The sequence below is a fragment of the Paramormyrops kingsleyae genome, chromosome 16 (genome assembly GCF_048594095.1).
Source record: "Paramormyrops kingsleyae isolate MSU_618 chromosome 16, PKINGS_0.4, whole genome shotgun sequence".
Classification (NCBI taxonomy): domain Eukaryota; kingdom Metazoa; phylum Chordata; class Actinopteri; order Osteoglossiformes; family Mormyridae; genus Paramormyrops; species Paramormyrops kingsleyae.
In genome coordinates this window covers 32989162-33004361 of record NC_132812.1, presented here as the reverse complement: position 1 = coordinate 33004361, position 15200 = coordinate 32989162, and the positions used below count along the sequence as shown (strand labels likewise).

General features: G+C 42.1%; 2 protein-coding genes across 2 annotated transcripts in view; one reads left to right on the top strand and one right to left on the bottom strand.

Moving 5' to 3' along the window:
- LOC111843653 (beta-galactoside alpha-2,6-sialyltransferase 2-like) overlaps window positions 1-5752 on the top strand; it is an 18992-nt gene extending 13240 nt beyond the window's left edge. Inside the window, exon 6 of the mRNA XM_023811386.2 lies at window positions 3312-5752. Coding sequence (XP_023667154.2) covers window positions 3312-3559 — 248 coding nt within the window. The 3' untranslated portion in view covers window positions 3560-5752. The remainder of the gene's footprint in view (window positions 1-3311) is intronic.
- Window positions 751-15200, bottom strand: tmtops2a (teleost multiple tissue opsin 2a). Its single transcript, XM_023811388.2, has 4 exons — window positions 14489-15200; window positions 9296-9621; window positions 6307-6540; window positions 751-1124 (listed from the first exon to the last, which is right to left on the bottom strand). Exons 1-4 carry the CDS (start codon window positions 14850-14852, stop codon window positions 963-965), a joined length of 1086 nt encoding a protein of 361 aa, XP_023667156.2. The 5' UTR covers window positions 14853-15200; the 3' UTR covers window positions 751-962.

Genomic DNA, 15200 nt, shown 5'->3' with positions numbered 1-15200 from the left:
ATGAAATATGTTTTTGAGAAAACATATTGTATTACATGACAATTTTGGTTACCAGTACTGTAACATACACTATATGGACAAAAGTACTGGGACACCTGGCCATTACACCTAACGGGAACTTTCAGGGCTCTTGCAGAATAGAAAAAACATCACTGAGCTTTCCATTTTTCTTTGTATATTCTCGAATAAATGGCGAGGAGTAGTTCACAATGTACTCAAGAACTTCTTTTGGTATGCATGGTTTTCGTTCAGTCTCTACACAATTGGTAACTTCGATTTTAACACCCCCTTAAAGCACCTGAGGCCTTAGTAATGGTAAATGAAAAGCAGTTTTAACTTTGTATTTCCTGCACAGTTACATTTATTTTGGAGCAGGGGCCTTAGTCCAGGAAGCTAATCTCTGATGGTTCCCAAACGGAGAGCATCTGAGCTTGACACCTGAGCTAAACCAACCATTCGGTTTCGTTCAGGGCCTCAGCCTCCAATTCAAAGCCTCCAATTCAAAGCCTCCAATTCAAAACCTCCAATTCAAAGCCTCCAATTCCCCAGGCTTGTGCTGCTTCTGTTTTACAGGGTCATCCTTAGAACAACTGCGGTTAAGGGCCTCCCTCAAGGGCCCAGTGCTGGCATGATTACTCTGCTAGCCACAGGGTCTGAGCCTGGACACGGGTACAGATATTGATAATAGCGTCAGCCCTTACAAACCATACTGGTTGACCACAAATGTCTATAGCACAAAACAAAAAGCAGTTTGTGTTTCATCACTATTTATTAAACACAACAGATACAGGCTTAATTTCTTCTTTATAACATTTGAATACAGACACCATCTCACACGCATCTACTTTATGACAAGGATGATCCAGACATGAGATTTCTGTTGAAATGAAGTCACCACAGGGATACATTCTACCGGAATGTGGGGAAGAATGTATAGGGCTGCCCTGCAGGGGGCGCCGCTCTTAGACACGGGAGTGAAGGGACTCAGGGGTGTTCCCGGCATGCTGCATGATGCCAACCATGGTTTTGTCGCGAGCAGCTGTGTTCCTACATGCCACAGAGGTGCGGGTGTCCTCTGGCGCCCCCTCCTGACAGCGGAACAGGATCAGTAAACACCTGTAAAACTGGAGAAAAAGGGCCACACATTCAGCACCATCTTTAGCAGTGTGGAGGTACCATATAGTCAAATTATATATATATATATATTCATCATGGAACGATGAATCGCGAATCGGTTACAAATTTTAAATTTGATTTCACGACGTCAGTTCGATGACAGATGTCAATCTATGTTAGTTTTTGGTTTTAACCGAACGTGATTGAGATGGCGAGCGAATTTGAAATTGAGGACACACTCCCTGATAATAAATCGGCGGTGTGGCAGCATTTTAGCTTTCCGGTAATCACAAACGAAAACGGCGAGAAAAGCACAGACGACAAAAACTGCGTGCAAACATTGTAAAATACTGACAACTTACACAAATAGCACAACGAACATGCTTCAGCATATCCACAGGTACTGCAGTGAGCTCAATTCACCACCACCAGAGCGATGATTATTAAAAGGGCAAACTATGCTAAAAAGCTGCGCATGCAAGCCTTAGTTTATAGTAACGCTTTATATTAAGTGCACCTTCATAATGCATTCATTTGCACTGTTAAGAAGAGGACACATTTTGCACAGAAAAATAAAAAAGGCCAATAGGCCTTAGAAAAAGTGCAGCGTAGGGCCACAAGAATGATTCCTGGTCTTAGAGGAATGTCATATGAGGAAAGGTTAGTTGAGCTAAATCTGTTCAGCCTCAAGCAAAGGAGACTGAGGGGGGACATGATCCAGGTCTATAAGATTCTAACAAGTTTGGATGCTGTTCAATCGAATAGTTACTTCAGCATTAGTTCAAATACAAGAACTCGTGGCCATAGGTGGAAATTAGCGGGAGAACATTTCAAACTGGATTTAAGGAAGCACTTCTTTACACAGCGTGTAGTCAGAGTATGGAATAGTCTTCCTGATAACGTAGTGCAAGCTGAATCCTTGGCTTCCTTTAAATCAGAGCTAGATAAGATTTTAACAACTCTGAGCTATTAGTTAAGTTCTCCCCAAGTGAGCTTGATGGGCCGAATGGCCTCCTCTTGTTCGTATAGTTCTTATGGATCGTGAATCTTATCAAATCGTGAGTTGAATGTATCGTTACATCCCTTATTCCATCCATCCATCGTCCAAGCTGCTTATCCTACTGGGTCACGGGGGGTCCAGAGCCTATCCTGGAAGCAATGGGATGAGGCAGGGAACAACCCCAGACAGGGGGCCAGCCCATCGCAGGGCACACTCACACACCATTCACACCTAAGGGCAATTTAGCGACTCCAATCAGCCTCTGCATGTCTTTGGACTATGGGGGGAAGCTGGAGTACCTGGAGGAAACCTCACGACGATATGGGGAGAACATGCAAACTCCACACACATGTGACCCAAGCAGAGACTCGAACCCAGGTCCCAGAGGTGTGAGGCAACAGTGCTAACCACTGCACCACCATGCTGCCCCTATGTTCCTTATTATTATTGTTATTATTATTATTACTATTGAGTTTAATTTACGCTATTACAGTGGTTCCCCCTTATCCGCGGTTTCAGTTACCGCGATCCAAAAGTATTACATGGAAAATTCCAGAAATAAACTTCATAAGTTTTAAATTGCACATCATTTTGATTGTTGTGATGAGATATCATGCCAGGATGTCAATCACCCTTTTCTCCAGCATATTCATGCCGTATATACTACCTGCCCGTTAGTCAGTTATCAGATCAACTGTTGCAGTACTACAGTACAGTCGCAGTACAGTTCAGTTTATTGTTATAATTGTTCTATTTTATTTTTAGTTATTATTAATTTCTCACTGTGCCTGATTTATAATTTAAACTTTATCATAGGCATGTATATGTAAGACAAAACATAGTTATATACTATCCTTGGTTTGAGGCATCCGCTTGGGGATTCTCAGCAGATAAGAGGGGCTACTGTATTAAGATGGATCTTCATGGCTAATGTTCTGAGGTCAACCCATGACCTGCAGGACAGATGCAGTGGATTCTGTGATCCCCATTCCTGCCTTCATGACCATTTACATTTTCATTTACCAGACACAATATTCTAAGCAATATACAGTTGAGAAGAGAGGGGCAGCAATTGGTTGCGTAGGGCCCTGCTCTGGGTCCCAGTGGTGAAGTTGCTTTGCCTACCATGTGATTCGAACCAGCGACCTTCTCAATCACAAGCACAGCACCATAACCGGCTCGCATTTCCCTGCAGGAATCCTTCTGATGATGGTGCTGTGCAGAGAGGTCCATGTGTACGAGTACATCCCGTCCCGGAGGCAGTCCTACCTGTGCCACTACTACGAGCAGTACTACGACGAGGCGTGCACCTTGGGGGCCTACCACCCTCTGCTGTTCGAGAAGATGCTAGTCCAACGCCTCAACTTCGGTCTGGAGCGTGACCTTGACAGGAAGGGCAAGGTCACCCTTCCTGGGTTCAGCACCGTGGACTGCAGCCCCTGAGCCTCGGTCCTGACCTACCTTTTTGTAATACTGCCTTGTAATACTTGGACGTGAGTCAAGATTCGAATATGGGGTATTATCAGCCCTCTTTTTAAACGGAAACGATAAGTAAGCTAGACCTTAAAATTATATTTATTGTACCAACCGTCTTTATAAAATGCTTTTTAATAAGTCTTTTATTAAATTCGAGATGAATATGAATTTATTCTCAATCCTGAGAAGAAGCTGGGATGAACAATAGCAGCTGCTTTTAGATATGTTGTCTTTTTTACCTGGTGGTGAACAGTTGCAAGTTTCTCATAAAAAGGACTTTTTCGTGAAAAGGGGCCTTTTTTAATTTATGATTGTCTCTGCTGACTGGCACAGGATTTGAAATACCTGCAAGACAGGGTAGCAATAGATTTTTTTAATATGCACGGAAACCGCTGCATTCTTTTTTCATTTCAGTAACTCTTTACTAGGACTTTTCAATGTTACTTGTCCTTTTTATATGCTACATTTTATACTGTACATTTTAAAGCTGTTCATGCTAAAAGTTACTTGTCACAGAAAAAATATGAAAAATTACTGAAAAATCACTGTAAAGTGACCGATACAGAATATTAAATTCTCTCTCCTTTTTTAATATTTCAGCAGTTTAAGAGGCAGTGATCACTGGCATGAGCAAGAACTAAAGAAATGGGCAGATATTTTGTATATTGATGGTGATCTGGCATTTACAGTCTCTCTCTCCACACCCTTACATCTTCTGATTTCACCCTGATTGATGGTGATCTGGCATTTACAGTCTCTCTCTCCACGCCCTTACATCTTCTGATTTCACCCTGATTGATGGTGATCTGGCATTTACAGTCTCTCTCTCCACACCCTTACATCTTCTGATTTCACCCTGATTGATGGTGATCTGGCATTTACAGTCTCTCTCTCCACACCCTTACATCTTCTGATTTCACCCTGATTGATGGTGATCTGGCATTTACAGTCTCTCTCTCCACGCCCTTACATCTTCTGATTTCACCCTGATTGATGGTGATCTGGCATTTACAGTCTCTCTCTCCACACCCTTACATCTTCTGATTTCACCCTGATTGATGGTGATCTGGCATTTACAGTCTCTCTCTCCACACCCTTACATCTTCTGATTTCACCCTGATTGATGGTGATCTGGCATTTACAGTCTCTCTCTCCACCTCCTTACATCTTCTGATTTCACCATGTGTTTGTATAGATACACTTGATGCCTCGTAGCTCCCTGGTTTCAGTCGTGGCTTTTTAAGAACAACGGATGGTCACATCTTGGTAGTTTGACTTTATTGGTAACTGGCACCAAGAAGCCTTCTGTCATTTGGATATTATTAAGCTTTTATTACATTGTCTGATTTTATTCTGAAGGCTACATAAAAAGCAAATTAGTTTGAATTAATTTTAATATTAATTGTTTAAACATTTTTCTGTTCCACTTTGAAAAATTGGAACTAGATGTACTTGTAAAGGGATTAGAACTGCTGTTAAATGTTGTTGTTGATGTTTGGTTAAATAATACAAAAATGATAATATTTAAATGGATATTTAAATCTTAAAAAGGTGCAGGGATTTAATACATAGCTGACAGGTGCAGTATTATATGAAATTTAATGTGTACAATGTCTTGAATTTAATATTTTGTGCTTTACAGAGTGATGTCATTCCTTCAATGAAGCATGACATTTTGTACTGACCAAAATTGTTTTTTTCCTAGTTGAAATAGTAGCTGGTCTTTTTCATGTTATAGCACCATGGTGTAAATAAATAATAATTGATTTCTGTAATGTATTCAGAAAGCTGTGTGCTTAATTGTTTTATAAGCACATAAAATATGAATGGGAAAGCCTTGCTCAGTCCCATTCATTTATGGGAACGTAGAAAACTCAATACCTTTCCATTATTCATTAAATGGCAGGTAGAGAATAGTGGCCACTGCATGACGTCCACTTTCTGCAATATTTCAGATTTTGTTCATGTGCTTATAGCTCTTGAAATGTTTCAGAGTTGCCTTCAGGAAGCCTTTCTACGAGGCTGTACAAACGTTTGCATTTGAAATGACTGTTTTGTCCCATTTTCCAAGATTTGATCACCTTTCTTGCCTAAACTTTTTTAAAGACTTTGAATAATGTTTGCATTTTTTTCCAATGTCAGTTTTTTCTACTCTAAATAAAAAAGGTTGTTCTTTGCCAAGCATTTCACTTCCCCTTCCTGATTGTGATTCTGATTTAAATTGCTTTCACATATGACATGCACACAAAATAAAAAGGGAATAAATTATTTAAAGTCCTGTGTATCCGAAGAGAAATACACTGTGAACCATTACACCGATGCTGTCTCAGTACTCGTAAGAGCCCACAGCCATTCCATATGATAGTTCTATTCCACCACCAGCCAATCAGATTTGCTGCTGGTGAAATGTAACAGAAATACTGAATGGTTGGGACTGCTCAATGGGAGGTTTATGAACCAATCACCAGTGAGGATCCAGGCGTGAGTAAACTACGAAGCTGCCTAGGGCCCAGTCAGCACAAGGGGCCCCAAGCAAAGTCAAATATATGCTATATGCATGGCTGTCTCTAGCTATAGGCTGAATAAGCAGCTGCTTGGGGGCTTTAAATGACCTGTGCTGAGTCTTACTGGGCCTCCCAAGCATAGCTCTGCCTAGTGGCCCTGAAAAGGCAGAGTCCGGCCTGCCTGTAACATTCCCAGATGGACCTGCTGACCTGCTTGTTCATAAGGAAGTAGATTACGGGGTTGATGACGGTGCTGCTCTTAGCCAGAATGGAGGGCACCACACTGGCGATGGGCGGGATGATGCCGGGCCGTCCGAAGGTGGCCGTCAGCGCCACGATGCCGTAAGGCATCCAGCAGAGCAGGTAGCATGCCCCTGCAGCAACCACCATGAAGAGGATGTGGAGCTGTCTGCGCCGGGCTGCTGTCTTCCGGGTCTTTCCGGCCTGGCACAAGATAATGGGAGAACTTTAAGCATTTATATTAAAATATAAGAAATATGACAACTTTTCAGTAATGCAATATGTGAGTCTATGGTTAGGGTCTATGGTAAGGATAGGCAAACTATTATGATCAATACTATATATATATGTGTGTTTATGTGTATAAATATATATATATATATATATATAATTATATATATATATATATATATAGAGAGAGAGAGAGAGAGAATGGCTAAAAATAGCATATAGCATTTATCTATGTGCTGCCTGATTTTGAAAATAAATGTGGCTTCATTTTAATCAGCATGTTGCTCCGGTGTTTACCAAGTATTTTGTAAGGAATCACTGAACTGTGAAATTTCAACTGAAATGATAAGAAATAGCTCAGTCCTCCCATCAATGAGAACAGCTGCCTTTGTTCTGGGACTGTAATATTATGCTATGGCAAGCATGTGGTCTGTAACATAAATATTTAAAAAAAAATTACAAAAATCATAGGTCACACAAAACATTCTGGTAATCCTTATACAATTAACTTTTATTACTATTGTTTGCCAGTTCAAGCACAGAAGAGCAGCTACACATAAAATAGCATAAAATATACACCGATTAGCCATAACATTAAAGCCACTGACAGATGAAGTGAATAACATTGATTAGCTCATTACAGTGGCACATGTTAATGGTGCCATTATATATATATATATATATATATATATATATATATATATATATATAGAAGTGAACAGTCATTTATTAAAGCTGATGTGATGTTACCAGGAAAAATGGGTGTAAGAATCTGAGCGACTTTGACAAGGGGCAAATTATGATGGCTACACAGTCAGGGCATCTCCAAAACAGTAGGTCTTGTGGGATGTTCCCATTATGCAGTGGTCAGTACCTACCAAACGTGCTGCAAGGAAGGTATGGTAGGAAAATTATAAATCAACCTCTCTGATAACACAGAGAGTCACTTAGAATAAAAGTCTGGACCTCTCAGTTTGCTGAGTAAAGAAAATCTCTTTTATTTCAGCAATTCCAGCAAAGCGCTCCCATCACACTCTGGCACTCAGTACCAAGTACCCCGAGCACACAGAGCAACCAGTTGATAAACCATAACTCCCAATTCCCAATAAGGAGTTCTAAGTTCTGATTGGTCACAAAACACCAACAAACCAAGCTCAGACGTATAACAAACACAACTCTCCTGCTCCATTGGTTCACCTTGGTAGCAAGGTAAAGTCCACCCATCTTGCTCAATTTACCGGAATCTTTCTCAGCTTCTAGACTCTGTTTGAGATATGTATATAGATATTGATTATATGACATTGAATCACTGTTAATATTTGGGTGTTCCATTCATTAATGATTAACACATTGACGTATTGTCACTGAATCATTGCAAATACATGGTTAACTTATGATTAACTTATGATTAGTATAATTAACGATTACTTATACATTTGCACTGCCACGTAACATATTATATATTGTCTACTGCAACTATTTTATAAAGCTATAACTCTTTGTGCACCAGTTGGGGCGGCTTCGAGTCTCTTCCTGCAGGCAGTTTCTCCCCCCCTTTGCTCTGCTATCTGCCTCTCCAAGGTTCGAGCTTTCTTCAGGGTCTGCGTAACTAACTGCAGGCAGCTATCACAAAGCGAGGTCACACAGTATTCAAAAGAATCTCTTCTTGCCTGAGGCCTGAGACATAACAGACCCACTATGCCTCCCCTCCCGGGCCTACCAATGTCCAATTTTATTTCCACAAAGGCCAACCGGTGAACCAGCGATGGGGTCATGGACACCTAAGGCTCATTGATGCACGTGGGGAGTGAAGGCTAGCCCATCTGATCTGATCCCACAGGAGAGTGACTGTAGTACAAATTTCTGAAAACGTTAATGCTGGCTATGATGGAAAAGTGTTAGAACACACAGCGTATCGCAGCTTCCTGCGTATGGGGCTGTGTAGCCACAGACCGGCCAGAGTGCCCATGCTGACTCCTGTCCACCAGCAAAAGTGCCTACAATGGGCACTTCAAAAATTTCCCAGATCTCAATCTGATCAAGCATCTGTGGGACGTGTTGGACAAACAAGTCCAACCCATGGAGGCCCCACCTCACAACAAACAGGACTTAAAGGATCTGCTGCTACCGTCTTGGTGCCAGATACCACAGGACACCTTCAGAGGTCTTGTGGAGACCATGTCTTGATGAGTTAGAGCAATTTTGGTGGCATGAGGGGGACCTACGCAATAGTAAAGGTGGTTTTAATGTTATGGCTGATCGATCTACTACTCAATACAGAGTGAAAGTTGCGTGACTAATTCCACATAAACCTATTTAAAAGAAACTTTAAAACAATGCTGTCAAACTCACTGAAAGGGCCAAATTAAAATCCAACAAATGAATTTGAGGGCTGACAAAGGTTGTGTTGGAAGTACACTGAACCATTAACCCATAATCGAGGTTTGTACTGAAACTCAAATCTTGTGTACTGTCACAGTTACTCCTGGGCCAAATAAAACGAAATATCAAAATCATTATGCAGACATATGTGCTATACAGTGACTTATAATTGAGAGAGAAGGGTTAGCCATTCCCTGCATCATTTGGGGTTAAGGGTCTTACTCAAAGGCAAATTCAAGTTGCCAACTGCAGGATTTGAACCAGAAATGTTCTGAATACAGGTAGAGTCCTCCCCCCCCCCAACCCATACAATGTCCAGTGCTAATGCAAGAAGGTCTTTGCTCACCTGCCTGATGACATATAGCAACCTACTGTAGCAGTAGACCATGAGCGACACGGGCAGGACCAGACAGAAGATAAACAAGCAGATGATGTAGGAGTGTGAAAGCAGTGTGCGAGCCGTCCAGGTCACGGAGCAGCCCGTCCCGGCTCCCTCCAACCCATAACTACTCCAGCCCAGTAGGGGGGGAACTGTCCAAAGTAGAGAGTACAGCCAGGATCCTCCAACTGCCAGAAGGGGCTTGCGGAAGTGCAGACCCCCCTTCCTGTGCACGGTTAATGTGCTGTAGCGGTCATATGACAGCATGGCCAGAGAGATCAGGGACACAATTCCTGTCAAAAAGAAATAAAGCAGCATAATGAGGTTTCATAATTTCATTCTATTGCTCACTGATTTTATGCTTTACCAGGACTGGACAGCCACATTGCTGACAAAGCACTGTGTCAATTATAGAAGGACACTCTTTCAAAAGTAAAGGGGTGTCTCTCAGATACAGAAAACTAATAGACATTGACTAAATGTGCTAAAGTGCTCCTCTAGCTCAAGCAGAGCACAATGCTAGAAATGCCAAGGTTGTGGGTTTGCATCCCTGGGAACGCACATAAACTGTAACCCTTTCCATTACTCTAGGTTGCTTTGGATAAAAATGTCAACCAAGTGAGACAAGATGGTTCCCTTTGGTTACTGTTGCTCAACATGCAAATACAGCATTGCACTAAGAATGCAAAGGTTGTGGGTTCAAATCCCAGTGAGCACATGTAGATTGTAACCTTTCCTTTACTGTAAATTGCTTTGGAAAAAAACATTAAATAAATGTAAAATACAACATAATTGCATTGTTTTGGCTGTTGTGTTGATGTTAATCACTCCCGGCACGTAGGGGGGGCTGTTAATTGTGTTGATCCTTAGCGGCACATCTTTTTCAACGTGCTACTTCTCTTTGTGTAAAGTTAGTTCAGTGCAACAAAACGGACATATTGTGCAAGGCTGTAAAAGGGTGCATTTAAGTTTATCTGGCAAGCAATTACGTTTTGGGGGCGTCGTCTGTGAGTATGATCTGAACTAAATCTTGTTTGACTGAATTTACTCTTATTTGGATTACGGGGAGGTTATAATAGTAATTAAGTTGCCATTTTGTTTGATTTGCGACGGTCCAGTACTTTGTTTAATCTATAAGAAATGCTTATTGTATCACTGCGACATGTATGTGATTTCCTTATACTTATTGCATTTATTATTGTGTTTTAGTTTTACTCGGCTCCTGATGCACTGTCTAAGCGAACGACTGTCTTTAATATAGACGTTCAGACACGGGAGTGCTAGGCCGAGTTATCTGTCTGCCTAGCCGAAGAAAGCGCAGGAAACCTGAAGTGAGGGCATAATATGCATCGTTGAATAACGACGACGTCAAGTATCTATATGAGGGGTGGGGAACTTAGTCTATGGAGCCAAACACCTGCAGAGTGGAGCTCCACCGGAAATACGTCACATCCACAGGAAACACGTGATCTTTAAGGGCGTAAAGTGGAGCTCCACAGGAGACACGTGATCTTTAAGGGCGTAAAGTGGAGCTCCACAGGAGACACGTGACCCGTTAGGGTTAGGGGTTTGTCCGCCAGAATTATACAACTGAAAATGTGCTGTAACACAGAGCTAAGGTCACGTATTTCCGGTGGAGGTGACGTATTTCCGGTGGAGGTGACGTATTTCTGGTATGGCTCCACTCTACAGGCGTCTGCAGCTAGATGCTTCTCCCATGGAGAGCTGGTGTGGGTGTGGATTTTTGGGATGTCCAATAACAGTAAAACATAGCAAGCTCTTTATACAATGCCGCATGAACGGTTAGGTAATCACAAATTGGACAACAGCCTCAACAGCAGAAAGTAGGGTGCAATATGTTGAGTAGACCCCATTCAGAACATCCTGTGCATAAAAAAATCACCTCCACACATTCTAAAATGTAAAATTATTAAATGGATAACAATTACAAAATGTGCAAACTCCACACAAACGGAGCCATAACAGAGGCGCGAACCCAGGTCCCAGAGGCGCGAGGCAACAGGGCTAACCGCTGCACCACCATGGTACCCACAGACACACGGTTTGCGGCTACAGAACTAATAGCCTTACTATGCCTTTAAAAGCCATCACTACTTTCACAGACTTGAGAAAGATCAGAAAGCCTGATTTATACAAACCAAGGACCTTTTTCTCATGCAGTTTTAATCCTCAAAGTAATTTCAGCCATTCATTACAGAAATCGCTTTTGAGATATGTATATATATATATATTTCAGAAAGTAAATTATCATGACTAGGATTAGCATAGTGAGCCCTGGAAATGAGTCAGGTTAACAGACACAACCAATGAGAGGCAACCGGAACTCCTCTCGTCTCCAGGACCAAAACCCAGACTGGGACCCAGAGCGGCGGAGAAGGCTTTCATGGCTGAAAAGACAGATCAAACAAAACAACGGGAAAAACAGAGGACCAGTGCTAGAGCACTCCGGAGAGTACAAGGGAAGTGGTTTTTAATGAACCCAGGCTTCGAGAAACACCAAAGTAAAATACACACAGGTCATGGGTTGTGGCTGTGCAGCCGGAAAAAGGTCGGACTTCTTTGAGGAGCAGAGTCGAACAGTTCTGCTCTGCCCTCTGCTGGAGGCATGACATAAATGTTTCCTACTACTGCAGTTGCTTAGCTGATATGTTTAATTTAATCCATCTTTCCAGCTAGATTTTCAGAAACAAGTAGAATTCATATTTAAAGTGGAACTCACATTAAAAGCATTAAGGGCGTAATCCCTCCCCGGACATAAATCCTCTGACTGCACATCCGTGTCTTCAAGCACTGCACCAGATTTTTACATCATATTAAAAAGCCCATGATTGTGCATCTCTATCTACTACAAATGGTACAGATGCTGGTATTTAAAAGTTTAAGGGCATAGTGATAAGCAGAGTATGGTGAGATTTCAGAATGTTATTAGGGTAAAACGCTTTCTGGGATATAATAACCATCTTGTAATGTTCGTAACCAAGCATTCTTCATAGTCACTATAAGAGAGAGTCACGGTGAGCCTGGACCTTATCCCAGGAAAGGGGGCACCCTGAATAGGGTCCCAGTCCATCACAGGGTACACACACACAAAGCCAGAGGCGAGAACCAACCCACAACCTACTAATGTAAGATTATACTGCTAACCACTGAGGGGTCACACCATCATAATGGCAGTTGTCTAAATTTGGGGTTTACAACATTATAATAACCACAGACCAAAAAAAACATGGACTGGTTAAACGTGCAGTGGGAAAGTTATAGTTTACAGCCTGATGGAATACTCTCTGCGGAGAGCTGCCTGTCGGTGGCCCGAGGGTCAGGATACTCTGCTTTAACTGATGCTTACGCAAATTGGATCGGAACTTATTTGGCTTGCATTGTAGATACCACATGGGTTTAACACGTTACAACCATAGCGGATCTATGATAAATAAGAAATAAATGAATGACCTGCCAATGACAGCTGGGGAGGCTTATCCTACTGAGCCACACGCTGCCTTGAACACCAGCAAAGGTTCTGGGGAGGGACCTGTTAACACGCGCCTCCCAACAGCCAGTGAACAGCTATGGCCTCTTAGAAGATACGCATAGTTCAACAAACATGTGACCTGGAAAAGGATGGCAGTAAAGACACAGCACAGTATTTAATTACTATAGTCATTAACTTTTGGTGACTTTAATCTCAACTGCAGCCCTAATGTCTAAAGTTCCCAAAGACCGACTAACTGATGCTGCATTCCATTTGCCCTCGGAACTCGGATTCCGAGTCGGATTCCGAGTTTTGAAGCCGGAAGTGACGACATGCGCGCTCCCGTTTCTCGGAGATCCGAGAAATATCTTGGATAACGCAGAAGATCCCGAGTTCAGAATCCAAGATGGCTGCGTCCTTTATCAACAGAAGGGAAAGTTGTAGTTTTATCCTGTTTAAGCACTACTTCTCATTTGTGGCTCATTAAATCGGTCGCACACACTATACCGTCCACCTTATCTGTGGACGTGTTGCTACGGAGTTTTATACGTCAAGCACCGCGCGTAATGTGTTATCAAGTGATATTGCTAACAATGGCTACCAATTAACCAGGCTAGAATTGGAATTCATGATTAGTCGGATTATTTGTCGGATTAACGTAGTTCGGACTAATTGTAAGTGGACGAAGATAACGGTCATTTAAACTGAGGTACCTTAAATCCGACAAGTTGTCCGGCTAAGCAAAAAATCTTGCTTTTTCATATGGATCCATGGTATTGCTACTTCTGTGGCAAATGGAACGCATCCGACTCGGTTTTCCCGAGTTTTTAGCGGATGTGATGTAATCTCGGAATTCGAAAAAATCGGATCCCGAGGCAAATGGAATGCTCAAATTTCATCTGGGATTCTTCATCTTTCCGACACTGTTTCCAGTATCAGGGCAAAGGTCATTTTTCTATGTAGGATCTCAGTATAGGCCTATGCAAGGTCCATTGTTTGCCCTAGTTTTAAAGCTGTGTCACCATTGAAGGACAGAGAAGATTCAGAGAAGCAATTCTGAAAGCTTTCCCCAAGACAAAAACACCTTCCAACTGGGAAGAGCCGCAAATGCACGAACGGCTACAGAAATGCCAGCCAACAAAAGCGGGACCATTAGCAGAACTGGCCTTACTGTGATGATCACCATTCATCATCCAGCGCTCAGATTCCCCTTGTCTCACATCCTGCAAATGCCTTTCTCGACATACAGGGATTATAACCTGGCCGGTGCAAAACAAACAAACTCCTACACTTTAAAATTAACTCCCATAAGAATAAAATTATAGCATTTTAATGTGCAGCACAAGAAGATGTCACAAAAGCACCTATATTCAAAAGAGTGAAAAAAACTTTGTTCAGGCTATGTATACAAATTAGCAACAGCATCTGTGGAATCATGGGACATGTTTTACCTCACACCGTGAAAAATGCGGGGAGTACCTAGACTCACTTGGATGTTATGAGAAAATGTTTTAGAAGACTCTTTATATGGCTAAATCTGTAAGCACATGAAACACTTCATCAACAATTTATGCTTCTCGTGGTGCGCAATAGAGACTCAGCAAAGTTTAGTTGTGCAAAAATATGTCGCGTACAGCAAATGGACTTACGCATCCGTCTGGTAAACTCACCAAAACAGGAGTTTATGAAGCCGTACCACATGCACCCGTATCTCCCGACCAGCCACCGTCCACGGAGGCTGGAAGCGAAGCTCAACGGGGTGCCGAATATGCAGACCAGCATGTCGCTGATGCTGATGTTGAGAAGAAGCATATTCACCGGAGTCCTCAGAGTCTTGAACTTGCAGAACAGGATGAGGACGATGAGGTTGTTAAAAAAGCCAAGAACCATGATCAATCCCAAAAACACAGACACCACGGTGTGCCCCCTCCTGGACAAGGCGTTTGCTGGCTTGTCGCTCCATTCTGGCTCAATTGTGGAAGTGGTGTCGCCGCTCGCGTTGGAGCTGCCATTCATACTTAACTGCGAAAACATTATATCTTCTGTCCCGGGTATTGCATCGGGTTATTACCGTATTATTTTGCTCGCAACCTACCTACCCGATAATGTTAGCATTTTCAATCGGCCACATACAGCACCGCAACTTGGCTCTTAGCTAAACAAAGTTTCACGCGCGTTTAAAAATTTAAACAGGCTACATCACAATATTTCTGCAATCAAATCTGGAAACCAAACAAAAAAAAAATTTTAATGGTAAAAATTCAAAAAGTGTAAATGACCGGCATCAATCAATAACAGTAACTGTGTAAAAAAAAATCTAATTTGCTGATTTTTATTTCTCCTACTGAGGTCCAACGTCTTAATACTAGACCAAAACGATGA

Coding starts and splice junctions, on each gene's coding strand:
- tmtops2a (XM_023811388.2), bottom strand. CDS start 14,852: ATGTTTTCGCAGTTAAGTATGAATGGCAGCTCCAACGCGAGCGGCGAC. Junction 9,622..14,488: donor CTTCATAAACTCCTGTTTTG/GTGAGTTTACCA, acceptor TCTTTTTGACAG/GAATTGTGTCCCTGATCTCT. Junction 6,541..9,295: donor TGCTATATGTCATCAGGCAG/GTGAGCAAAGAC, acceptor ATCTTGTGCCAG/GCCGGAAAGACCCGGAAGAC.